At 42.4% G+C, this 26,883-nt stretch overlaps 2 protein-coding genes across 2 annotated transcripts in view; both read left to right on the forward strand.

Moving 5' to 3' along the window:
• Positions 1-26,883, forward strand: part of LOC142590420 (uncharacterized) — a 184,607-nt gene that overhangs the window by 77,002 nt on the left and 80,722 nt on the right. The gene's annotated exons all lie outside the window — the stretch shown is intronic.
• LOC142590419 (uncharacterized) lies at positions 1,343-26,023 on the forward strand. The gene is made up of 4 exons (XM_075702515.1): positions 1,343-1,708; positions 8,305-8,407; positions 15,923-16,022; positions 25,473-26,023. Exons 1-4 carry the CDS (start codon positions 1,485-1,487, stop codon positions 25,475-25,477), a joined length of 432 nt encoding a protein of 143 aa, XP_075558630.1. The 5' UTR covers positions 1,343-1,484; the 3' UTR covers positions 25,478-26,023.

The following is a 26,883-nucleotide window of genomic DNA, read 5'->3' on the forward strand; positions in this document are numbered from 1 at the left end:
CAATTACACTTAATAGACATCTTGGTGCTCATACTGACACTGTAGCCAGTGCGTGCACACACGTAAGCGAATGCATTCTAAGTTCTGTTACAGTGCCTCTTGCATTCCTGGTATGCTTCACTGCATGGTATATATGCTTCACCGCATGACACACTAGTATTGCGATGAAGCGGAATCAAAAAGACATTATTACTATTACACTTTGAAAAACTATTTTTGTTGTGAATATAGAATTGCACAATATTCAAAACTACTAGTAAAGTTATGTCTCATATCTACCTTAAAGTACAAAAGCCTTCACTTAGGGGAGGAACAGTATTGTGCAACCCTTCATAGTCTCTACACTTGGTTGGATTTGTGACAGGCTACCACATGGACTAATAGAATGTTGCAGCAAACCTGTCATTTCATACAGTTCCTGATGCAATGAGCAGGTAATGGAGATATAAGGGCTACACTTCTTACAATGCATCAAGTGCCACTTGCTTGCACAGAAATTGAGATGCTAAAATTCCAATTGGCATCTATAGGCATGTAGATTAGAAAATTGACAACTCACAGGCACCATCAAATTTGGGCTAAATTTCTTCATAACCCATAAATTCTGATCTTCTGCCTTTGATTTGAAGAAATGGAGATATAACCCAGTGTCTGCTCCTGAATGACAGGTTAGTGGTACTCTTCAAAAGTTGTAGATATTTTACTGCATGCCAAAATTATAGTAACGTTTTTTGTTAAAAAAAAGTCACATGAGCTTATCACTGTTCCCCCTCCTAATCATTTAAAGTGAATGCCTTCCTTTGGACGCGTTACTTATTATTGATGTTTGGGCACCAACTGGTAATGGAAGCCGAGTGGCACTGGCTAGGTTAAATAAGCTAAAAGGTGGAAAAGTTGTATGTAGCCCTAATTGGATATCTTAAAAAGTTATTCACATTTCTAGATATACTTAGCACACTATAACAGCTGTATAATGCTAAACCTAAGCATTTAGGCAGAAGCTTTTTGGTGGCAAAGAAGTTTGAAAAGGAGGTAAGGGTCATGCATTGGTTGACAAAAGGAAAAACTGTAGTGTATAGGAAAAAAAATTTACTCTTCCCACTGCTGTAGAAAGCAGAGAGAACAGCTAGTGAAATCCAAGTACCTAACTTTCAAATCAATACTAAGAAGAATTAGTGGATATAGACAAGTCGTGTAATGCATAGTACTATAAATGCTGGTGTAATTGTGTGATGGACGCATCTTTTCTATGTTGATAGTGTTGAATCAAACCTGTTCAGAATTGAGCTCGTCACATTTTGTAAAGGAAAATGCTATCAAAACATCGTACCAGATGTACTTGGCCCAAGTCAGCCATCTCTTCTTGCACCTCTGGCGCTGTGGAGTTTGTCTGCATCTCCTGCCCTACGTCTTCGTGCGAAGTGGATGGTCCTGCTTCGCACACAGATGAGGGTGCCAAGGTGGGGGCATGTGCAGTCAAAGGCATGAAAAAGCCTGCTGCTGGACAACGCTTTCCGAGGGCAAGCTGGCCAAGCTCTGTGCGGTCTCCAACTGTCAGCTCCGGGCTGTTCGGGAAAGCACCACCAAAGGCTTGTTGCACAGCAGCCTGGTGCTTACAGAAAGCACCCTGGTTCCCTGCCCTGCAGCTGCATAGCCCAATGTCCGCCCATACCTCATATGTCCCAGTTCCAGAAGAATTCGGAACATGGTAGCAATTTTGTTCTACTTCTAGAATTGATTTTGGGGGGGATTCCGGAATTTTTTGCAGAAGGTGCTCATAGCCAATTCGGTGGGTAGGTTCCCGATTGTGTGCGTGGCGCAGCAGCCGTGTTTCGAAATATTTCTCCCAATTAGTAATCACAAATTCAATTAAAGCTACTGCGTTGTAGGCTTTTGTTCTGTTTAGGATGATGTCCTTTAGAATACGGACAGAAGCCTCCGAATAGTTATTTGTGTTTTGGCCTCTTGTTAGCACACCAGTACGATACAAGAGCACCCACTCACATTGGCGCAAAAGAAATGTGTTCACTCTCTGAACATAGGACATATGAGGCAGGGACTGAAGCTCTGCAATGGCTGTCTCCAGTTCGTGCTCCTCCTTTGCATAGAGAATCTGAAACATCAGTTCAAGCATGCATTTCTTTATTAGCATTTTGTTTTCAGCATATCTCGTTATCTGCTATTTCCATTTCTCTGTTAAAGCAGAGTTTTGCAGCCATTGAAAAGTATAACTTTTCCAGAAAACATTTCCACATGGAAAGAGTACAGTATCATGATATATTTCATTTTTCTTTTCATTTCATTGCACGTGTCAGTGATAGCAGTAACTTTGCTTTCAGTATGACTTCTCTTCAGCTACATATTTTTTTTACTTTACAATAACTTGTATGCCGTGTTCCTTTTCTTTTGTTACTGTTAAAAAAGATTGCCAAATTTCATGCTAATTCGACACTACATGCACAGGCCTTTGGGAAAAGGCAGTAAAAGGTGCTGTGCTTTATTGGTTATAACTTATCAAAAAAGATATTTAAGTGGTGATAATGTCACTTGAAAAATAAATTATTACAAGATAGTGGAAATTCAATATCCAATTCTTAGTGTAGGTTTGTTCTGTGCCTATCAGCATGGGTCATGTGGGCTCACTGCTTAGTCCCTCCAAGCGTGCTCTTTTTCTGCCTTTTAATGGGAACCACATTTCTAATAAATATTAGTTTTTCTAGTGATGGTGTGTTTGTGAGTGCATGTGTGTGACATTCTTTTCTGTGCTATGCGTTCTGGTTCATGCTAGCCAAAGAAAAGTCATGGCCAAAATTTCCTTGCTGCTCTTATTAATCTCAATTGAAAGTTGTTCAGTTGAAAGTGCTTAGAGATAGCACTGCATGTGCGGAAGCATGAAAATAATTTTTGCAACTTTTCTGCTCTAATTATGAATAAATTACTTGGTGTGGAGAGACAGGATTGCTGCATTGTTTTGGTATTTAATTTGTATAAGGTATGCAGCAAACAAGAAAAAATGGAAATATATAAAAGGGTATGAACACACTAATAAGACTGTTGAGTTTAGAGTGACACAAGAGGCCTTCGCTAGAATCGGGATATTTGTTTTTGAAATAATTTACGTTCTTACCTCAGACAGAGCTCCCATGAATGAGGAAATTATGTGAATGTGAGAGACGTGACAGAGCAGTACAAGCATGACAAATTTGGATTAGCATGCTGGGTGGCAAGAGGGTCCTCCCGTAGTCTGTTTTTGGTTGACTGTACATTATGGTGAAACAATGCCAACAGGACATGTCTTGTCCTGTCCCGTTTTTCACATGTCCCGTCATCTGCACTGCTTCGCCATAATGCTGTGCTGATTCTGTTTTTATATTATGCTATGGCTCTACATTTTAATTGGAGTGAGAGAGTGAACAAGGTAGTGCACATTGCCTCTGGGATGATGCACGCAATTAAGTCAGCTCACTTATTCCTGCAGTAAGAAAGGGATGTTACCTATTCTTCCTTTTTCTTTTTTTTCACAGGCAAGTTGGATTGTGAGGTACATGAACGGCGTGTTACTTTTTACAAGTTTGGTTGCAAACAACTGCAATAAAGAAGCGCTAATAGATTGACGCCCAGCCACAAAATAATGCATGGCATGCAACCACATGGCAAAATAGGCTTCTGCACCTTATAGCGGTGCACACTTGTTATTGACACTAATATTTCTGCATGTGCATCCTTCCACAACTGCAAACGTGAATATTTGGTGTTTTTGCTATGTGTGCTCACAGTATGTCAGTTTGAGTGGGAGATGTCACTTATCTGTTTGTATTCTTGCGAGTTGGGTGGCTTAAGGAGTAAAACGAAGTTTGCGCTGTTCACGGGGTTTACACTCCATCACTAATGTGACAGCGCATATCATGTGTGTTCGGTTATGAGTGCGCAGCAGTTCTTCTTTCTTAATTTCACTTCTTTGTTGCCCAGCTCCATTTGTTCTTATTTTTGTCTGTGTATGTGTGTTTTCACATCTTTGAACATGCTAGAGGATTCGCAGTGGAAAAGAAAGACTAACCAAATCTTGTTGTAGTTTGCAAACACACTGTGCATACACATTGTTTAATACTACTGCCTAGTCCCGTGACCCTTCATAAGACTTGGTGTTCCATTGGCTCATGGTGCATTTCTGTGCATCATTCCTTTGTCTAATGCTACACGGCATAGCACTTCACAACGTGCAAAGTACTACACACATTTCAAGGTACATGTCACTTGAAGCAGGAATCCATCTTACATAGGCATCGTAGGGCAGCTGTTGGATAAGAGTTCTGCCTCCAAAATTTTGTTAATGTAAGCAGTTCTCAGAAGTTCCGATAATGGTCTCATTGTTTGCTGTAGCTGCGTAATGTTCAGTGTGCCGTATTTATTAAACCATGTTCAGTGAGCAAACTAAGGCCTCCTGACATCCAAGCATTCCGAGCCAATGTACACCTACCAGTCTAAGATAAAATTAGAGCACAAAAAATATTTAAGCTGACAAAAACAATTTGACTTTATAAATACATAACTTCAGTAGTTCATAGTTTCATGCCAGAGGTTTTGATGACACTGCATCAAGTCTTCTTAAATATCTTAAATTTCTTGCTACTCAAAGGGCCCCTGAAACAGTTTGGAGAAATATTGTAGACGCATAGGGTTCAGCTACAGTAGATTATTCGCATCACAATTCGTAGGAAGCGCCGCATGTTAAGATAGCTAGGGACGAGTACAAGTTACCCTCCTCCATAGTGATGCATTTTCTCCTCAACTTGTTCACCAAGTGATCGGGGTTAAGCTCCGCCTTCACTGGCTCTGCGTCATGATGACAGGTCACGTCATCTACTTCCATTTGTCTAGGAGCGAGCGCTCAAAGCCTCTCCAACCTCTCCGCCAGCTGCTTGGCAGTCGATCCCACGGTGTAAGCGAGAGCTATCGAAGCAGCGTGCACTGCGAGCATTCTGTTGCAGCGCTGAACGTGTCTGGTATTTCGGTAACCGCAAGCGAGCTGAGCGTTTCAAAGGATGGGTGGAGGCATAAACTCAAGCTAATGAAAAAGCTTTGGCGTAGATGTATGTGAGTGGCCTGATTGGTCTGCATGGTCCAGCCACCTGGTGGTGCAGAGCTTAACCCTGCAAAGAGCTAATATTGCTCTAACCAAGTGTAAAATGTTTTAAACATTTACAAAAACAATGTGTTCACGATTATGCTCCTGAGAAAAATTTACACCAGCATCAAAGTATAATAGACTTCGCTACAGCTACTGTCCTTGGTTGAGCTTTTGCAACCAGGTGGCTTCACCGTGCAGACTATTCACATTTGCACTTCTGCTCATCCTGTAAAACGGCACGGTCAAATGGCCGGGTCCAGTCTGCTTGCACTTGCATTTACCCAAATAATGGACACGCGAAACACTATCGTGGTAGTAATTCTCAGGCATAAAGTGACGGCCACAAACACGCAAAATGGCATCGATTGGATAGCAACAGTCTATGCGCTGTAGCCACTCCGCTCGTCTGCTTCCTTGCATAGGGACACAAGGTTGCAGCTTGACGTATTGCCAGTTGCTAGGTTTGCGGCCCACAACGTGACAAGGGTGAACCATGGTACTTGTGAAAGTAAAGATCGAGATCAACACTGACTGTGGGGCTCTTGTTGACACGGAGCACGTTGTAACAAAAGCAAAAACTTGCTTTGTGCCACAAGTGCTTAAGTGTAGTGAGAAATTGTCCTGGTGCATTCTCTTTGTTTTACTTTCTTTTTATAGAAAAAAATTAATAACATTCCAATTATTACGAACATTTGTTCACCATAAACTTAGAAAAATTATAGATGATGCGCTCTAGGTAGCCTATGGGATAACTCACCATACTGCCATCATTAGGAAAACTTGCGTCAAATAGTCAGGGGTGGCTGAAAATTCAGCCGAGTGACATGGTGTGATTGGTAGCAATGTACGTTTTTAAAACCTTATATTAAATTACAGGCTTTACGCGGAGCACTTAGATATGTCAATTAACGATCAGAAAAATCTACCCTAACAACTCAGTATGTTTGTACAAAATCGTCAAAATCATTTCAGGGTCTCTTACTAATTAGTATCTGAGTATACGCAACAAAAGTATTAATTATCTGAAACTTTGCTCTACCTTCTGGAAAGCTGCCATGAGCTGACGTCTTTCTGCTTTCCCTATGCTGTTCTGTGCTGATTTGAGCCAGCGCCACTCCGCTTGCAACACATGAAAATGGCAGAGCAGCTGCCTGGCGGAGGGCCACACATCACGCAGGGCATCTTTTTCCGCTCTGGCATTGTCCGACATGAACGCACAGGGCACCTGCGTATGACAACAATAGCGTCTGTTAGTAGTGTTATGCAGCACTTTTTTGTATATTATGAGCTATTATGCAGCAACAGCTCATTGGTCCCTTTTCAGTGCGAGTCATAATGGGTACATATTGGTAAAAAGCATGCGGTTATTTTTCATTCCTTAGCATGCTCTGTAACCACAGAATCATTGCCTGTGGTAAATTGAATGTTGCGCAACAGGTTCAGAGCCAAACAAAGGCACTTTTGACAAGAGTGCCGCCACCCTCCTCTACTTTCCTCTAACAAAATGTTAGGATCATTCTAGTCCACAGAAGAAGACAGGCCATGAGTGAAGGGAGTCAGAGGCTTTAAGGAAACACAACAAAGAAAATGTGAGGACAGAAATGTAGCTGCAAATTGTCCTGCCAGTATGCAACATTACCCCGACGTTCACACCTACGAGTATGTAGCTTTTTAAAATGTTTCTAACTGGTATGTTAGCTCATTTCTAGCTAGCAACATGCGTAGGAACATTATCATGAAACAATGTTGTGCTTAGCACTGCGTCAACTACCCTTCTATTTATTTATTTACCTACTTCAATTTTGTACTTCTAATGCTATACTTTATTTATGGCCTATTAAGCTTGGATGACAGTGTACGTTCACTGCACACTATGAACTCAAGATCATCACAATAATTCAAGCAGTATGTCGTTGCTGCCCTGATAGATGGATTGCCAAGTGTCCTTAAAACCTGTTGGCTGTAAAGAAACATGTAGTGCAGAGTAGGCTGCAGTTTCACTATTTTTTCTTTACAATGCTAATTCAAAGCTGAACAGTGAATAAAAGCAATAAATTAGGTTATTCTTATAAAATATTACTTTAGAGCCTGCCTCCTCCCTCCCATTCCCTTTTGTTTCATTTATTTGTTGTAAGAAGTCTGGTTAGTGAAGGGGAAAATAAATTTACAAATATTTTGTATTTAATTTTGTGCCACTTTGTGGCTACAGTGACAGCATGGTATCAGATTGTATAGCTTTTTCGCCTTTGTGGATTAAGACAAGGTGAAGTTTTTTGCCTGTTGACCCTGTAGGTACCTTGGGAGGCAGTGCAGCCCGTTAAGATCAAACAGGTCAATAAACTGAAGAAAAAGAAAAAGGACAGGGAATTGCAAGACTATGTCGCTGCTCCCTCTTCACTTTTTGCATTCCCTCGGGTCTTCTAAGGTGCAGCACATGCTAATAATGTTGTATTTGGTATTCGAAAAGGTCATTAACTCAATGTGATAAGTAATGATGTCATTATATGTGTTTTGGCATAACTATCTCTGCCGTTCTCATAATAGGCGCACATAATGTACCAGAGTCAGTGCAGTTTGCGCCCCTGTTACAATGTGCGAGTTCTGCTCCTGCTGTGTGCCGAGTTTGGTTGTCACACTCTATCTTTCCCTTCAATGTTTGTTTGAGCTTTGGGACATCTTTGCCTTATGGTTTTAAGGCTGTTCTGCTTTTAGCAGTTGCACATATACCAAAGCACTTGAACTGTTGTTACATGTTAGTCTCACATGTTTCTATTGAATAGAAATGCTGAGGCAGCTGTCACCTTGCTCCATTCAAAGATACCTTATTGGCCTGGAAAGTGATGACTACCAGGTCTTGAGAGCAGTGCTTAAATTTTTGAAAACTCGCATTTCAATATCACAGTTGCCTTGGATTTGCTTTGATATTGTTAGGCATAGAATGCTGTGAATAAAATATAAAAGGGTTTTACCTTGTTGTTGCCAAAGCATTTGGGATAGTTCTTCTCGAGAAGCTTGAAGGCAAGCCTATAGGCTTCTCTGCTCTGACCGCGGTGTATAAGCACAGCTATAGGAACTGCACCTGCTTTGGTCGCTGTCAGAAGTATAGTAGCTGTATTCCCATCTACATCGCACGATGATGTTGAATCTACAAAAATGATGTTCTGGGCGGATTCCAGGGTCTGGGCACGGCGCATGATGGGCGTTACGACCAGTGCTGCCCAGCCACCATCTGATGTTTCACAAGTGCTGACGTCTGCTCCTGCATATTTGCCACAAAAGGTACAAAGTTAACGGGTGCTAAGTTGTATTGATACAAGCAGAACATACAAGTTATGATGCCAATTTCGTTTTTTATCATAGGGAACTGCTGAAAGAATTTCTGCAACTTTTCTTTTGTGTCATTAGATACCAGTCAAATGTTTCTTTTTCTTTCTGCAGCATCAATTCTTCTAGTTAAGAAGAAGTAAAATGCTGGTGTTTATCATATGCTGGCTAGATTTACATGAACGGAATTCACGAGCAGTGTTTTACTGCAATATTTAGGTGAATCATATTAATACAAAAGCATTATGTGGCCCATTACACAAAAATGCATCAGCGTGACCGAAAGATGGTACCAAAAATGGCCAACGCGGCAAAGAGTAAAAATGCATGCAAAAAGGCTTGGATTGATGTCACATTTGTGAGGAAGCTTCCTGTTAACAAGGTAAATTAATTGCTTTGAAAAGAACATTTCGTAACTTTCGGTCTGGGTGGGAATCGAACCCCGGGCTTCCGGGATGCGAGACAAGCATGCTTCCCCAATGCCACAGCGACTCCTTGTTTCTGGCTGACTAAAGGTGTGCCTAGTGCATGCGTGATTGCACACGTCACGTCGTAGCCATTTGAGTGATTAAAGGTGTTTCACCAAAGGGACTATAATGCCAAAAGGACTATAATGCTTTTGCATTCCTAGACTTAAGCAGTCTTCAGTGTGCCTGCCGAAATTTTCTCTCTTATTGCATTAGGAACAGTTCAGTATTTTTATTACTGCTAAGAAATCATTTTCATGAGGAGGCTTACCTCCAGCTGCATATTCATCCACTTTCTCCAGCAGCTTTGCCACAGGATTCCCTGCTGGTCCGTATTTAGCATTTCTCCACTCTTGATGCCAAAAGTAAACACTCTTCCTGTTAGGGTTTATGCTCCCATTGGCAAGAAGAAATGGGCCATCAGGCTTGGCGGACAGAAGTTGTTCATGACGCTGGATTGCCTCTGCCGGAGTCATGCCCTCCTCAAAGTACCCTGTGAAGGCACTTCTTGCTTCAGGGCTTGCACGTAGTAGACGGAGTGCATCAGCGGACTCAGTGCTGTGGTTGTGCCTCTCTCTCAACTTAACCACAGCAGGCAATGGTACCGCTTTACGCAAGAATTCATCATTTTTTTTTGTGTCCTTGTTCACTTTTTTTATCTTAATATCAACTCTTGCCTGGCAGTCAGTATTGCGTCCTGCTGCAGTTTTGTTGCGCTTACTGTGCTGGCAATGCCAGACCTTGTGGTAGACCATCCTGCAGGTGAAATGTAATTACACACGTCAGTAATAAGCACAGATGTACTGGAAATATGAAAATGCTGTCCAGCACAAACCTGGTGCATGGTCACATTCAACCTGTCTAACATAAGTTTATTGCTGGAAGTGAATTCAATAGTACTTGCCTCATTTCTAAGAATGCAAAATAGTGGCAACAAGGTACAGCTTAGTGGAGTTTGCCATACAATTTAGCTGGCGCTGGAGCGTATAATCTGTTGCTTTCGATTACAAGTGCTCTAAACAAGTCTGTTCCAAAATAAGAAAACATTCTTGACATGTATAAAATTATGCAGGTCCCACGACCTGTGGGAATCAATGTAAGCGAAGCTTTCCATGCTGGATGCTTTTATTGACGATAGTTAGCGGTGATGTTGACACCTAAAGCTTTATTTCTTCAACATTTAGGCTAACACGAGAGTGGTCAGTTGATGCTCAACGTTACCTTGCGTGCACCACTACTGTTTGTCTGCGTAGTACACAGAACACATAGGGAGAGGTGTTTGCTTCAGATGTTGCTGTGGGCCATATTTTATAACCTCTGAGCGAGTTCAGCGTTGCCATTCCCTCACTTTGCACATCGCATTCTGGCAGAAGTATTAAACTTGAATTGGATTATGGGGTTGTACGTGCCAAAACCACACTAGGATTATGAGGCAAACCGCAGTGGCGAACTCCGGATTAATTTTGACACCGTGACATTCTTTAACGTATCCCAAAATATAAGTGCACATGCACTTTCTATTTCGCCCCCTCGAAATGTGGCTGCCGCGATTGGGATCAAATCCATGACGTCTAGCAATGCCATAGCCGCAAAGCTAATGCGGTGGGCACACAACTGTTGATTTGACGGTCGACTGCTTCCGTAGTGTCTCCTGGACCCTGCGGTGCACTTTAATTAATGCGGCTCTGCTTCTCCACGCCCTGCGTAAGTTGCCCACTTCACATATTTGCATGGCGTTTATTTTTCAGAAATAGCAGCAACGTACCTTGAACTTAAGCTTATCCTGTTTCCCCGCAACCCGACCACTGTCCTAAAGTAGTGAGGTTTCCTTGCCTTCTCACGTCACCTCCTCCCCTCTTATATGGGAACTGACTCTTCTCCTTCTCCTCTCTGCAATTCTGTGTCCCCTCTGGCCTGGCACGTTAGTAGAAAGGGAAGCACTGCAGTTTATGCAATGCTTCTGAGGGGAGTCAAATAATTACAGCTGTCAAGTGGCTAATGGGGCGCTGGCCAGGGAGCTCCAGAGGGCATTGTGCACATTCGACGCGGTAGGGTGAAAACGAGCTTCTCCTGTGGCCATTCCTCTCTGACTCTTGCCCGTCATCTATATACAGGCTCTGATTCCCCCCCTCCCCCCACGCAGTGTGCGCGACTGCAGCAGCCACAGTAGCCCACAGCAGCAGCAGCTGTGGGAAAGTCGAAGGAAGAGGCAAAGAAAGCTTCGCTTTAGAAAACTGTCCTGAACAGGTGAACCACATTTTTCCGCTCATTGAAGAGCGAACCTCCAATTAAGATTCCTCACTTCCTCCAGAGGCTTTTGAATCCCATACTTCTTCTCATGCTTACCGAGACACTATAAGAGAGCCTGTGCTTGGAGAAAAGTGGTCCGTTTGTGGCATGGTTCCTTCGCATCAGTAATTGATCTGTATCTCTGGTGTTACTATAGTCGCATTAAAAAAGTCAAGTGAAAAACATTCCTCTGACCACACTTTACAGCCACCAACTGATAACAAAGTCCCTCCTCGCCCTGGTGCAGGGCCCTGAAGTGTTAATGTTCAACTTTGAAACCAGCACTTCGAAATTTCATAGTTACGGCCACATTATCCTGGTATTGTGCTCATGTGCATGTGCACTGTTTATTGCAATTGAATGCCAGTCCTCACTCACGTAGACATATTGATTTAGTGTTTGCTTGAGATGGAACTGCAGTTAATAATAATTGGCTGATTCCAAAAATCTTTCTGCGCATGCGCCAAGCCGGCACGGCATGAGTCTCCCTTGCGGTGGTTATCGTAACTAGACTTGGTTGGAAAACAATGCGAGACAACGCGGCTACTCTGGACGGTGTTGCTACAGAAGTACTCGTGGTTGCTCTTCTGATTTTTTTTTCGAGTATACCGGTTAATTGTGTCGCCTTTGGGTACACGAACTACTGTACAAATGGAAACTCGAGCTTCTTCCAATTTCCATCTGCAAGAATGTATGCGAAGAGGGCTCTGTGGATATCTGCAGCGAGGCGTGCAAACCAGGACAGCTCACTATGGCAGCCAGCAGAGTATTCTAGAATCTTCTGGGCGCACTTCATCACCGGCAAGTTTCCTTTAAAAAAAAAAAAACTCTGAGTGACCATCGTATCGCAACCTCCTTCTCTCAAACGTACACCGGCCGCCGAAGCTGATAAATCATCCGGACTATGTGCCAACAGTGATCATGTACAGCAAGACTCCAGGCGACGCTGCTGTACGTGAAACTTAAGTACACGAACATGCTGTCGCAAAAAATTTGTATTGCTGCCCTGTGGGTCACGATGTTAATTAAGTCACCATGCACAGGGACTGAAAGGTGTGTAGGATCCTGTCAGGGTGTTTATTCGAGTTCGTTCGGCTCTGAATTGTTCTGGGGCCGTCTATAGTTTGGCTGCCTCGTTACTATAGGCTCTTGCATAAGGTCTACAACACGTCATCGTGCCGACGTGAAGGTGGTTCATTGTCACGTCAGCTAGCTTGCTATCCACCGCTCATATTCTGCATGTTTTAACGTATGTACCATCATTGGCCGTGTTTAATATGTTTCCTTAATATGCACACTGACAGGACAGCGCGAGCCGAACCCCCCGTCTCTCTTCATTCTTTCCCCCTTTTCTTTTTCTGCACGCGATAGCACTGTGCACTGCCTTGAGTTGCACGCAGCCACACTGCTATGCGAGTTGTCTTATGAAGCCAATGCACTAAATCGTACAGTCAACTGTATTTGCTTGTAACAGAAACATATCATTACATTGCTGTGCAACAATGTCGTCCACTAGCGTTTCCGCTTACTGAAAAGTTATCATGATCTGAGACTTAAAGGCAGAAAAAATGTGTTATTTTAATAGAGTAGTTAATGATCTGAGTAAGTATAAAGAAATTTTCGACAATGTTTTAACAATTTCTAAAAGTATCTAAACGTTGCTTGGCCGTATATAGCATAGCATGTTTTGTATAAACTGTACAGGAACTGCCAACACAGGTTCCAGTCATATACTACGCCGACACCACGTATACGCTGCCCGTCTTCATTGGCGGCTTGCACATTGCCCGTACCAGTCAGTCCACCTACTGAATCAGCTGTGGAGAAGCTTATAATTTGATTTGCCACGTAGCCTACATCATGTAGCGCCCAGCCTCGATGCACCTGACGAACAGTTGAAGTGTTCGAGAAAAGATACCACCAAATGCCATCGTTCATTATGGAGCACTTCGAGAATACCCGTTTGCGCAAATGAGAGGGGTACATCGTCTTCTTAAATCATTACTCATGCACTGATTGAAAGCACTGAAACGACCCAGAAAGCAGGTTGTATCGATACACGGAGCACGAACTGTGTGGCGCAAGGTTCTCAGTTTTCCCTGCAGGTGGCGCTCACAATTTTGGAATCTGTCAATTACCTACAGTGTGGTGATGTGTTGCAATACATATATGACGTCTCGTATATCGGCCATTAGTTCTATATAAAATCATGTCTTATATGAAGGCAGTATATGTAGTGTAGATATTCCAAAATTGAAGCAAAATGTAAGGGTGTCACAGTTACTTTCATCATGCTGTGTAAAAATGTGCGAAGAGGTAGAAAAGTAACTGGGACATATCTGCATTTTGCCACACATATTAACTATGTATATCTGAAAAGTAGTGCTAATTAAAGAATGTGATGGAAATAAAACTATATCTACAATAGGCCACAATTATTTCAATGTAGCATGAACCATGATGTCATGAATTAAATATGTTTAGTTTACATTTGCAGAGGGGCTAAATTATGGGTGTAATGCTTTAAGTAACTAGTATCAGACACTGTAAGCATTGTAGATGCAGATAGCACTGTTTTGTCTCGTCAGTCATTTAGCTCGGAATACTGTCGTGCATGTACACAACCCTTAGTATCAAAAGAAAAAGAAACTTGACCTGTTTACTGCACAGTACATACCACAAGAGCATGAACAGTAAGCTACATATCCTAGGAAAGCGGGGCAGAAATAGGGAAATTTTGTCGTGTGTGTAAAAGTAAATTGTGATGTTTTTCCCCAAATGCACTAAGTAATATTTTGTGATCTAATTTTTAATTGTGCATTTTCAGCAATTCTTACTATCTCATGAGAATAAACGCTTGTCCTGTGTACTGTACATTAGATAGTGCATTTTCCTGCATTCAGTGCATAAATTAGCTAGCCAGTACAAATTCATGAATATAGGGAAAATAAGTATGTAAAAGTAAATGTTTTAGGCATTTTTTCCTTTTTAATGCCTTGTAGACCATTGCAAAATTTCGTAAGCAGGGAAATTCCCACATAGCTAACACAACCTAACCAAGGTGGTCGTGTTCCAACTAGTGGCATTGTTAAACCTGCGACGCGTTTTCAAAGATGGTGCGCAGGAGGGAAGGCAGCAGAAATGGTGCCAGCAGTGCGCATGCTTACACCTTAATTTCCGATTCTAACCTGACGACCGCCATCACGCACGTGGTTAGGTCAAACTAGGTGTGCGGAGAGCGCACGTGCGGAATTTCGCATATCGCCCATTGGCTTCACTTCAAAAATGTTATAAACGCTATTATAGCAGTTTCATTTGCCTACTGCACTGTTTTGTCAGACTGAAATAATGGTACTCACTTTGTGCAGTTCGTTTGGTTGTATTTCATAATCCATGACGTGTTTGTCGCCGCCTTGTACTGCCGCATCCATTCTTCAGCAGATGCTGGATCTGCGATGTTCATTCGCAGGACTCTCGTGTCTGATGTCGACGCAGCAATGTCCTCCGCGCACTCTGTGTTGCCGAAATTGTGCCAAGAAGCTGATCTGGACACCGAAAAGTTATCAGTGCAGTCCATATCGCACGCGATTTCCTCGGCTCCAACGTCGCCAGATAGTTCGCACGACATTGTGCACGCCTTTCCTGCACCAATCTCGAAAATATCTTTACAGAAAACTCCAAAATGTTTCAGGGCCTTGAGGTTCGCTGGAACAACTCGGGAGTCGGGACTTGACAGGTGGATGAAAAGCGCCGGCTGCGCGCGCGCGCGCGTATATATACCCGCGCGAGCGTGTGACGTAAGCGTCAATTGTTGAGCTAAATTGTAACCGAACATAATAAACAAGCGATGGAAACACGCGGCTGAGAAAGCGCATTGCTTGCCGCGCACTTCGTTTGTTTCGGTCTTGGCAGTATTATTTAAAGAAAAAAAAAACCGCAATAGTTTCGGTTTTGGTTCGCGGATGTTTTAAAGTTTGGGTTACGTTTTCGCCGCACGTTGCGGTTGCGGGTGAGTAGCTTGTTGATAGTGCCACTTGTTGATGTGGCACGTTGTTGACGGTGCCAAGTCGGGCTTATCTGTACTGGACTTACTGGCACCTCTTCGCTACGTAGTTTCCAGTTACCTGTGCTGTGAAGGTTTTGTGGCTTACAGGCGTGTGACAGAAATGGGCAACACGCAGCACACTCGGATTACTAAGAGAACCGGCTCAGTTTTGCTAAACGGTGGTAAGCATTTGTATCACACACCACTGCTACCCGCACGCTGGATTTGATAGCCATTTGCTGTCGCCACCGCAGGAAAAAAGCTGGGCGCAACGCGATGAGCAGCTATCGTTTTGGAAAGATTGAGGTAGGCTCCCACCATGTCTGCGATGAAGCAGTTTAGTCTTTTAAAAAGCGCGGAACGCGAAAAATAAAACAATAAACGGCATTACAGGTGATTGAAGCGCGAGAACGTTATGGTTTCGGTTTCGGCGCAAAAAACGCCAAATGCCACTTGCCCTCTCCACGTACACGTTGCCGTTACGACGTTCGGATGTTTAACATGATGTGGCCGCTACATCAGTTACGTGAATGCCATAAGCAAGGCTTTTGCAGTAGCTTAGTACAGCACGAACATTTATAGATCTAATCTGACATTGTTGGTAGATCACACGGTTTACAAACTTTGATAGGGTTCTCACTTCCCGTTACTTTCGATTCCTGTCACCAGGGGCCTCTCTGTGAAGTGTTTCAAACATGGCGTCCCCCAGTAGCACCAGCACTCTGCGCGACTCGCATGACAATTCACCGTGGTTTTTGTTCCAGGAAAGGTAAATGAAGTTTTTTTGCGATGACTGCTTATATTGCGGTAGCATTTAGGAGTCCCGTGATGTTTCTGTTGGCGTGCATCACATTTGACTAAGCGTCTCTCGCACGAGCGCCCTTGTTTCAGAGTTGAATCATAGGCTAATGCTAGCAATTTACTTGATCGCTCTCTTTTTCTTTTCTTGTTGTCAGTACGTAACATGGTGTTGAGAGCAATGTACCAAGAGGAACAAGACGAAAAAGGTTACGTGTTATCCCCGAGCGCAGGGAAGAAAGAGTGTCTTTTCGCCTGCTGCGGCTCTTGACTTTGATGTAAGGCAAAATCGAGAAGACAGGCAAGCTGTAAGCATCAATTTAAAAAAAAGAAGCAAATGAAGAATTCCACTAGGAAGTGAGAAATAACTTCGTAGGCATGTTCAGATAAGGACACACTTGGGGGAGTGCCGACTATTCTTTCTCAGCGAAAAATTTTGTATGAGGTGGGCATGTGCTCTAGTGCCTCTATAGAAAAGAATCAATCAACCTTTGTGTTCAGAAATTCAGCGCGAATTTGGAGAAAGTCTAATCGTGGAGAAGAGCATTCTTGCGACTTTCAGATTTTGCAAACGTGAAGACCAATCACTTCAAAAATAAAACTTTGTACACTGCCAAACATATTTTTCGTAATATTAAACTATTGGAACTACTGGCCCAAAAAAAACTTAGATTTATGCCACCCACAATCTTTTTTTTTTTTAAGTTGCCGTACTTTTCTTGTTCAGCAAGTGCCTCTCATTGACCCTGAGATCAGCGACCATGCGGGGCTATTTTAGACAGGGCAGCGAAGCAGAAAATTTCCAGACAAATCTTCGAAGATGTTTTTTGCAAATTGACTTAAAAAATTAGCAGCTACACTGCGTATTTATTTTGTAAGAAAATGGCGAAGTCACCAAAATTTTATAGTACACCCTCACAGGAGTCATAAATCTAGTGCTGCAAGAACATTCAGCATTATTTTAGGCAGAAAGATTGGTCCTATTTTTTAGAGCCCTATGATGTGTGTAGTTGTAATAATATCAAAGTTACATTCACATTGCATTTCGAACTCGCTGTTTTTCTGTTACTAAAAAACAGTGACCCAGATTCTGCAGTTCTTGCCTCTTTCGACTCACGAAATGACAAACTTGGGTTTTCGGGGCTCTGGTATCCACATTTTACTTACGGTACGTTAAGGTAGCAAGCATGGGACAGCGGGCACAGCGAGCTGTTTAATACCCCTGTGATATGGGCACCCACAAACTCCTTTTAACATTGCAGTCTTTATTTCGAGGGAGATGCACTTGCTGGCACACAGTCACCCTTCCACTAAGGGAACATAATGAAGCTTTTGGTCAAAGGAGATTGACTACACCCCTCGACGGCTAAATGGAGCACTCTCGTGCCCATACTGGTTGTTGTAAAATTGAGATTATTTGCATTAAACTTTATTGTTGTGTGTGTTTAGAACGTTTGTATTGAATTAAATAAAAGCTCAAGCACAGTTCAGCAGCAGTTATACTTGCTGCTGCACAATACCCTTGACCTAGGCCGCTTGGCACAGTGTTTTTCTTGTCTTTCAGGGTGTTTACATGAACCCGACAGAATCAGGTTGAGCCGGCTTGTCGGGCTGGAATATACCGTATTTATTCGAATCTAGGCCGATAGTCTTTTTCAAATAATCATATTCCAAACCTAGGGTCGGCTTAGATTCGAGGATTTTAATAAAACATGCCAGTTTTTCATTGAAACTGCTAAATACGGTGCATAGCTAGCGCCATCTAGAAAAGCCAGTATCGCAGCTGCTACTAGCCGTGCCAGTAGCCAACCGTACACAAGTGAGGTCGCCATTTTGACCTGTGTCGTGTCGGCCGTGGTGTTATCACGATGGCACCAAGCAGGAGATGCCACTACAGTGCCGCTTTAAAGCGAAAAAGTTGTGATAGCCGCAGAGGCATCGTCGAACCTTCAAGCCGGGCAGCACTTCAGCGTCAACGAGAAAAACGTCCGTCGTTGGAAGGGACAACAGCAGCTTTTTGCGTGCGCCGCAACAAGGATGGTATTTTAGCGGACCAAAGAAAGGCCGTCGCCACGAAGTGGAGACAGTTTTGGCCGACTTTGTTCGGACGCAGAGAGCAGCTGCCCTTCCAGTGACAACAGAAGTGCTCCAAGCGAAAGCTAGGGAACTTTCGAGGGAGCGAGGCCTAACGCGAAATTATTTCAAAGCCAGCCGGGGCTGGCTTCAGAAATTCATGAAGTGCTTCGGCTTCAGCCTCCGACGTCGCACTTCAATCACCCAGAAGCTGCCAAACGATTTCGAAGAAAAGCTGATAGCTTTTCAGCGCTACATGCTGTGAAAGAGAGAAGCAACAGGCTACAACCTTAGGAAAATCGACAACGCCGACCAGACGGCTGTGTATTTTGATATGCCAGTGGCATACACCGTGAATGAAAAGGGTGCCAAGGAGGTGAAGGTGCACTCTGCGGGCTATGGGAAGCAGCGCGCAACTGTGATGCTGTGCTGCAGAGCTGATGGACATAAACTCCCTCCTTATATGATATTTAAAAGGAAGACACTGCCTGCTCGAGAAACTTTCCCAAGAAATGTCATTGTGCAGGCAAATGAGAACAGGTGGATGACGGGTGCGATGGCGGAAGAGTGGGTTAAGATTGTGTGGTGACGGCATCCAGGAGCCCTTTTGACAAAGAACTCGCTCCTTGTCATCAACTCTTACCATGGGCACTTGACCAACAACGTGAAGGCTGCGCTTGCCCAAGCGAACACGGAGCTCGCTGTCATACCGGGCGGCATGACGGGCCAGTTGCAGCCACTTGATGTCTGCATCAACAAACCTTTCAAGGATCGTCTGCGGAAATATTACACGGACTGGTTGACTGATGAAGATCACATGCTAACGGCAATGGGCTGCATCAAACGTGCATCACAATCACAGCTTGCAGGCTGGGTAGCTGCAGCATGGGACGACATCCCAGGTACTTTGATCGTGTGCTGCACTTTAGAAAGTGCAGCATATCTAATGTGCTTGACGGTACCGAAGATAGTGCAATGTTTGAAGGTGACAGTGACAAGGAACATAGCGACGAGTCTAGCAGCGATGATGACGTTGAATGAGCTCTGCACGTTCAGATTCAATAAATGCTGTTTGCATTTTGTGAACGCTGTCCTCACTTTTCGTGTTCGGCCTACATTCGAGGTAATATATATTTTTTTTGTTGGCTTTGGACTTTAGGGACTCAGCCTAGATTTGAGTAAATACGGTACCTGTCAAGTTCATATAAACATTAGCCGGTTGGGCTGAACAAGCGTTGAGTTGGGCTGCCCAACTTGTTTGCAGCGTGTATGCACACGTAGAAGGGTCGGGCCTGCCAGTGCCAAGACTTGTGCAGGAACACTGTGATGTCGCGATTTAGGTGCCAGCAGTGGGAATAGCATCAGGATGAGGCCAAAACAAGCACTGTGCAGCCCAACCTCATCGTAGCAATAAGACTCACGGAATAGAGCTGTTGCAGACAGAAACGAACCAGAAGCTCAGTTAGGACACGTTGGTGTTTCAGCTCGACACCGTGTGCCTTCGTTGTCTGGACTTGTCAGAAGCGAGTTCATGTAAGCGCGGTCACGTGGGGCTCAGTCAGCCCAATTTTTTACTGCCCACTTGCGTTGGGTAAATGTAAATGCAGCCTTTGTCGTGCTAGTCATGCAGAGGTAGACAAAATAAGAAAGCTCACAAGGTGACCATTGCATGAAATGTTGCGTGTTAGTATAGTTTGCTGCAGTTTGGGTTGCAGAACGCAGAGCCTACTCACTAGACCGCAAAGGAAAATGTCGATAAGCACAGGGTGGCTAGTGTGGCTGTCAGCACTGCTGTTTAGCGAGCGCATTTTGTTTTTTAACGAGGTGTATGTTTCATGCATCAAATATATTGAATAATATTTTTGTGGAAGGAGCGTTCATTGTAATAGCTACAAGCATAATTAGCAGTTAGTTACATTCTTGCACTGAATGCACCTCTCGCGGCTTCTTTTATAGGCCGTGACACAATCACAACTTCCTTGAGGTCGAACTCTCTTATCGTAAAGAAGTTTGTGGGTGCCTGTATGACACAAGCATAAGGCTAGTCTGGGTAAAGTACTACTGCCACTGCTCTCTAATTAAGCTTGAGATCTGCAATTTATCCCATTTACATGACCAGTGTATATGCCTAGTGGGAAGTGACGCAACTGCAGTGGAGGAGTCAGCTGGGTGTGTTTAGATAAAAACAGATTGTAGAAGCAGTTCCAAATATTTATTTTAGGCACGAAAACCATTTCACAGAATAGGACAGAGACTACTTTGTCACAGAAGAAATCTCAACTGTAAAAAAGTGCGAAAATCGCATTATCAGGCTGGAAGAGTGCGTGGTATAGAGAGTAGTTTTCTACACATTAAACATTTCACTATAGATCTATTGAATTAAGGTGAATTCAGTATGTGAAAGAACATTACGTTGTGCGACCTGACCAAGGAAATTCCTTATATGTTGTGCAGTGTGCATGCACAGATTGAAAAAAGAATGTTCGGTTTGCATTAGTACTTAGTTCTCTGAATGGTTACTTACTGGGCACAAATAACGCAAATAATTACATTCCGAAGTCGTAAACCTAAAGCTGCGGTTCTTCCATTTTCGTATAGCTTCATCAGACACAGACTTCTCAACCCAAGCTTTGAATGATAAACCCGCCGTGGTTGCTCAGTGGCTATGGTGTTGGGCTGCTGAGCATGAGGTCGCGGGATCTAATCCCGGCCACGGTGGCCGCATTTCGATGGGGGCGAAATGCGAAAACGCCCATTTAGGTGCACGTTAAAGAACCCCAGGTGGTCAAAATTTCCGGAGTCCTCCACTACGGCGTGCCTCATAATCAGAAAGTGGTTTTGGCACGTAAAAACCCATAATTTATTTTTTGAATGATAAATTAGTCAATCTCTATTAGCCTCGTCATAGCTTCGAAACGGCCCTTTATCACAATAATGATTCTGGCTGCCTGTGCATGATTGCCACCAACTCCAGCTACTGTGAAATTTGTTTTCTTGGAAACAAAATTGGAATAAGTATGCTGTTGACCTTGATAACTACCCCCATCGTTGAACAGTGAAGTGAGTACCTTAGTATATATGTTGCATATTTTTATCAATAACAAAACATAGCAACATAATTTTGCCGGAAATTGATCACAAGAGATGAACATCAAGTAATTTTACAGAAATCGGAAATTATTTTTATTTTTTGAAGACAAAAATAGTTGATATTCTGAGTTATGATTTTTTTTTTTTACATTTACCATCCAGTTCCTAGCGATAAAGAAAATGGTAAATACACTCTTTTGTAAGTTATGTAGCACATTACGAATAGAGCAAAAGATTTTCCATACGTAAGCAGTTCTAGGCGTACCCAACCAGGAAACCCATCCATCCGTCATGTAAGATGAATCGCTATAAAGAAATTAATGTGCAAAACAAAATAAATTCGAAAAGAAAAACGTTGGCAATATTGAATTTTGAACCTAACACCCCACACTCCAAAACTGAGTGTCTTATGCACTGGGCTAAATACCCACGCTTGCTGAATATAGCTGAACCATATGAATGTTGTACCAGCAGTACAAAACAAATGTCAAGAACAGTTTCTGTGAAGGCTTTGTTGAAAGATTTGATGATGGTGGAATAAAAGCCATCTCTAGGACCACACGTAGAGCCATCTTGGAGCGTTATGAATATAATGAAAACTCAGACTTTGGGAAAATGTAATGCCAAACACGCCACATCCCCAATGCATTTCAGTGGTCACGGGATGCGCCTTGCATTGAGGGTTCCTTTACCGACCGAAATGCCACTGATCTCCAAGGGCTCGTGTGCTTCGCATCTCGCAGCACAGATACACAAGGAGTCAACAAATTGATATAAGGAGTGATGAGGGGTAGTATTGGTCTTGTCACGGTTGCTACTGGTTCAGTGTGGGTGGATGAAATGCTAAAAAGGGCTTATAATGATCAGAGCAATACTAGTAAGGTTGATAGTAGTTGATAGCAGTTGGATTGTGTCCCATAAGGACAGATAAGTGTTAATAAGGACCCAATCAATTGCAATAAGATTGATAATGACTTATAAGAGTTGATAAGCATTTATACTGACCGGCCGGATCAAGTTTGATAAGATTGATAGTGGTACTGGGTTGCATGGAGATGAGCAAGTGGCACAATGATTATGCATACTTGGACAACACCTGTGGAGTTCCTGCATGAATTCTTTGAAGTTTAAGCCATCATTTCAAAATGCCAAATAAGCCACCAATTTTTTCTTGTATGTGAAAGTGGAAAGTTAGCATTTTTGTTCATGCCGTGCTACGATTAAACTTAACTTACCCTAATTCTGTGAGAGAGGTTGTATAGATGACTTTTTAATGTGTACAAAACTGTATTCTCTATACCACTCGCTTTTTAAGTTAGAACATTCTGAAACATGGACGTGACATTTTTGCACTTCATCCTATTCAAGATTTTTTCTGTGTGAAACAGACGTATGTGGGGAAAGTACTCTCGGTTACAACGTGTGGATAGGTTTTTCTGCCTAATACAAATATGTTAACAAAAAAAATATTCTGGACCTCTTTTGTAACTGTCATTAACTGATCACACACACATGACTCCTCTACTACAGCGGTGTCGTTGCGATTTGCCACTGGCTGGTGCACCGGTCATATAAACGAAGCATTTTAGAGAGTAATGCCAGTAGTAGTTTCCCAGACCAGCCTTGACCAGCTTGCTTTGCGCTCTCTTGTGTGCTTGCTACCTTAACATATGGTAGGTGAAATATTGATACAGGAGCCCTGAAAACTAGGGGTGTGCGAATATTCAAAAATATTGAATATTTTTAATCATACTCGACTCGACAATAGGTACTCGATAATTTTTGAATATTCTATTGGATAGGAATATTTGAAATAAATTGAATATATTTCTTTCGGTGCAGGAGTTAACACGCTTCATAACGTTTGGTTTTAACCAATGTAAGCAAGTGCGTGATTTTGTGCTGAATTTCGCGATTTTATGCAGCTGGCAAAATTTCATTTGTAAAACATGCTTAGCCGCTGGACTTCTAAGCTGTGCAGTGAAGCTAACCTCTCTGGCAAAGGACACAGATTTGTAAACAGCGACGGTGCACTCTTTTGCAGGTTGCATTCCTGAGCTTATTGCTTGTCAGCAAATTCGATGAGTTTCGGCAGGTACAGGGTCAAATGCCTCCGAGTTTCCAGGAAATTCATGCAGTATAACAGGGCACAGGTTGGTGAGGACAGACAACCAGCGAAAATTATTCAATGTTCAAGAGATAACAATCTTTAGTATACCTTACTAGTTTATTTTTGTACCAATGACAATGTAATTGCAGTGTTCCAACATGTTAAACCAACTTGCTAATAAATGCATGTGCATATCATTTGATATTCGATTGTAAGTAATCATATTCAAACATTTTTATATTTGCACACCCCCTACTGAAAACCCAAGCTCATGTCATTTCGTGGCTTAGAAGAGGCAAAAAAGGTGCGATATTAGTCGCTTTTCCTTACTAACAGAAAAACAGCGAGCTTAGAATACAATATGAATGTAATTTCGATTTTGTTATTCTACATACGAGGAAAATTCCAAATGAAAGTTCTCCTATTTTGTGGGGACCTAGAGAAACTGTTAATATGGCGTTGGCCACACTGTTGTGAGTGGCGCTTCCTCCACTCTCAAATAAGCCTGTGTGTGCTTTGCTCGGATGCTCAGTCTTGGTTTGGCAGCCATTGAAAATGAAGCTCCCGTTGAACGCGCTACTGCTAAGTGTGAAGTTCGCGCAGTTATTAAATTTTTTAATGCAAAAGGCGTTAAGCAGGTTGAAATTCATAGGTAATTGATGGAAGTGTATGACCACTTGTGCATGGATGTCAAGAACGTTTGCAAGTGGTGTAGAGAGTTTACAGCCGGCTGTACTGAAATTCACGACAAAGAAAGGAGCTGTAGGGCATCAGTTTCCGAAGAGACAGTCCCGAAGATTGAGGTCATGCGTGAAGATCGGAGGCTCTCTGCATTTTGGTTCCCGAGGCTTCCCGAAGCACCATCCACAGGATTTTAATGGAAACGTTGCAATATCAGAAGGTGTGTGCAAGATGGGTACCATGGCATTCCACTTTACCCCTGAGACAAAACAGTCCCACGAGTTGCGGCATCCCTCTTTGCCCCAGCCACAAAAATTCTAACACAGTCTGCCGATAAAGTCATGGCAACTGTGTTTTGGGACTGGAAAAGGGTACTGTTGGTCAACTTTCTGCCTGCTGAGACAGCAATAAACACTGACAGATATTGTGAAACACCAAAAAAACTGTCAAGGGCAATTCAGAACCGGAGAAGAGACATAAGGACCTCCCAAAGTCGGTCCTTATCTGAACACACCTTATATGTAAAGATGTCTTGAACAAGTACAAGTGTTTCTAACTATCTCTTGTTAAATTAGTGCTCATGTAGCCAATCTGGGAGCGAAGAAGATTCCAGCATCTTCTTTGTTTTCTATATTTCGAACTTGACGGAGTCGAAATGCTTCAGTTCTTCCAGCCTGTAGAGCTCCGGAGAGCAATGTTTCGCTGTTCAACATTGCTTTTCTCATTGGCGCTGCCAGGCATGGTTGTTCGACACTATCATGTCTGTAACTTGATGACATTGTGGGTGCAAAATGAACAAGTAAGGTGGCAACCTGTGCTTTGGTACAATCACAGTGGGTTTTGTGATGGTGAAAGCTTATATTTCTATTGTTCTGATTCAGAAGAATAATCATTTCCGATACACCACTGTATGCGGCCTCTGTGAAGCTTTGTAGAAAGGATGGCCACATTGACAGTGAGCATGTATCAGGGATGAATTCTGTATGGCTCGGTTGAATATTGTCACTGTTAGCCAAAGAGGTGACAACTATGCAGAATCCTTTTCGTATCTCCAAAAATATTCGGCCAATCTGAAAAATTATTTCTGGCAAGCCTTTGGGAAGGGCAATGCGCTCGCTGCAATGCATATTTCAGTTTTCATAGAAAGTGTTTCCAGGCCCCTCAAGCTTTTTGTGGATACTCATGTACCATAAAACTAGTAATTACGAGGGCCACTTTTTTTTGGAGTGTATCACTTAGCAAAGGGGAGGTTGTGAGCAGTGACAAATGTCAAGACAATGAAAGCCGTTCTAATGACCGTGACGAGGACAAAAGTACCCTTAGACTGTGTAAATAATTCTTCGAGGAGAAAAATGGGAAAATGAAGCCATTTCGTTTCAGTGCCTAAGCAAAGCAATTTTCAGGTGTAAGGTGGGCTAGTTGGTTTCTTGGCTGACCTGTGAAACGTGTCACATTTTTATCTTGCAGGCTAGACCACCTGTCCAGTCAGCTTGTGCGACGAGTGGCTGGGTACGTAGCTGGCTGAAAATGCTGCCTGTGCACATAGTTGAGAGCACAAGCAAGGCAGCAGTACATGCATTATAAATTATTAAGATATAAGGTTACAGACTTGCAAATCACTGATCACCTTGGTTCAATTAGTAATTACAGTTCGTACTACTGTGACACTGAACCAATTTTGCAGCCAAGTCTGACAAATTGAAAAAATTTAACAGGTGAAATCTTCAACATGCACTTACATTAGTCTATTTTTTCTCCTCTCTGAGCAACATGCTAGTGTGAGCCTTTCAACTATAATACTATTAGTGGTTGCTTCTCACTGGTGTTGAGCAATTTTGTTTTTGGTGTGGAAGACTAAGCCTTTTTTTTTTTTTGCATTGTGTATTGCAGTTTTTACCATGTCACCCAGGATGTAGAGTAATTACTGTTTAAGAATAGACATACTGAGATGCATATATGTACATTGTTGAATGTAATTTCTGGTTGTGCAATAAAAATGCATCTTTTTCATAAAAGAATGTCTGTCCTCATTACTGTTTGATACAAGTGCTGGGTGGGGTGTTTCAGAGATCAAGTATCATTTACAGCAAGCACATATTTAACAACTGCACTGTAAAATGTAGCTCGTACTGGACCTACTGTATACACATATACAACACATTGACATTTTTTATTTAATAATTTAAAAATTTCTTCATGATAGAAATTGCAGTTTCGGTGCCTTAACTTTCTTTGCATTATTTGTTGCACTTGATTAGCTTGAAATGATCGGAACTGCTCACTTTTTAATTATTGGCATGAGATTGCTTCAAGACTTATTTCCGAGAATGATTATGTATTTATTTAAAATACCTTACAGGCCCAAAGGACATTGAGTAAGGGGGGTTTAGTTATTACAATGAAAGTACAAGCAAACTAGTAACATCGAAATGTAATGCAACAAAGCAAATTGCAAAATACAAAACAAGGTTCCAATGCAAGTAAACAAAAATATGCAACACAACAAAATATGTTTGCAAAAAAAGCACTAAAGGAGCATTTGACTGCAAGTGAAGAAGAAAGTGCAACACATCACAAAATGAACAAATTATGGACTAATCAGACTAATCCATAATACAGCACTACTGCAAAAAATTCACCTCAAGCTTGTGACGGAAGTTACGTAGTATTGTGTTATTGGTCATGTAACCCCCCCTTACACAATGCTTCCTTGAAGAGTCTAAGGTACATTAAATAAATTACTTAACAAGAAAACATGCACTTTTTGTGACGGCAAGAGATTTATATATTTCAATCCACAGGCTTCTTTTACTAGTCAGCACTTGAGCTGTTTGGCATTATGGAGGCACCTAGGTCTTATTTCACTTGTTGCAAATCA

The sequence above is a fragment of the Dermacentor variabilis genome, chromosome 8, assembly GCF_050947875.1.
Source record: "Dermacentor variabilis isolate Ectoservices chromosome 8, ASM5094787v1, whole genome shotgun sequence".
NCBI lineage: Eukaryota > Metazoa > Arthropoda > Arachnida > Ixodida > Ixodidae > Dermacentor > Dermacentor variabilis.

What these genes read in the sequence shown, in the direction of transcription:
- LOC142590419 (XM_075702515.1), top strand. Translation starts at nt 1,485, where the DNA reads ATGAAAAAGCCTGCTGCTGGACAACGCTTTCCGAGGGCAAGCTGGCCA. An exon ending in CCAGAAGAATTCGGAACATG is followed by an intron (nt 1,709 to 8,304) that starts GTAGCAATTTTG and finishes GGCGGATTCCAG; the next exon opens with GGTCTGGGCACGGCGCATGA. An exon ending in CTGCATATTTGCCACAAAAG is followed by an intron (nt 8,408 to 15,922) that starts GTACAAAGTTAA and finishes TCCTGTCACCAG; the next exon opens with GGGCCTCTCTGTGAAGTGTT.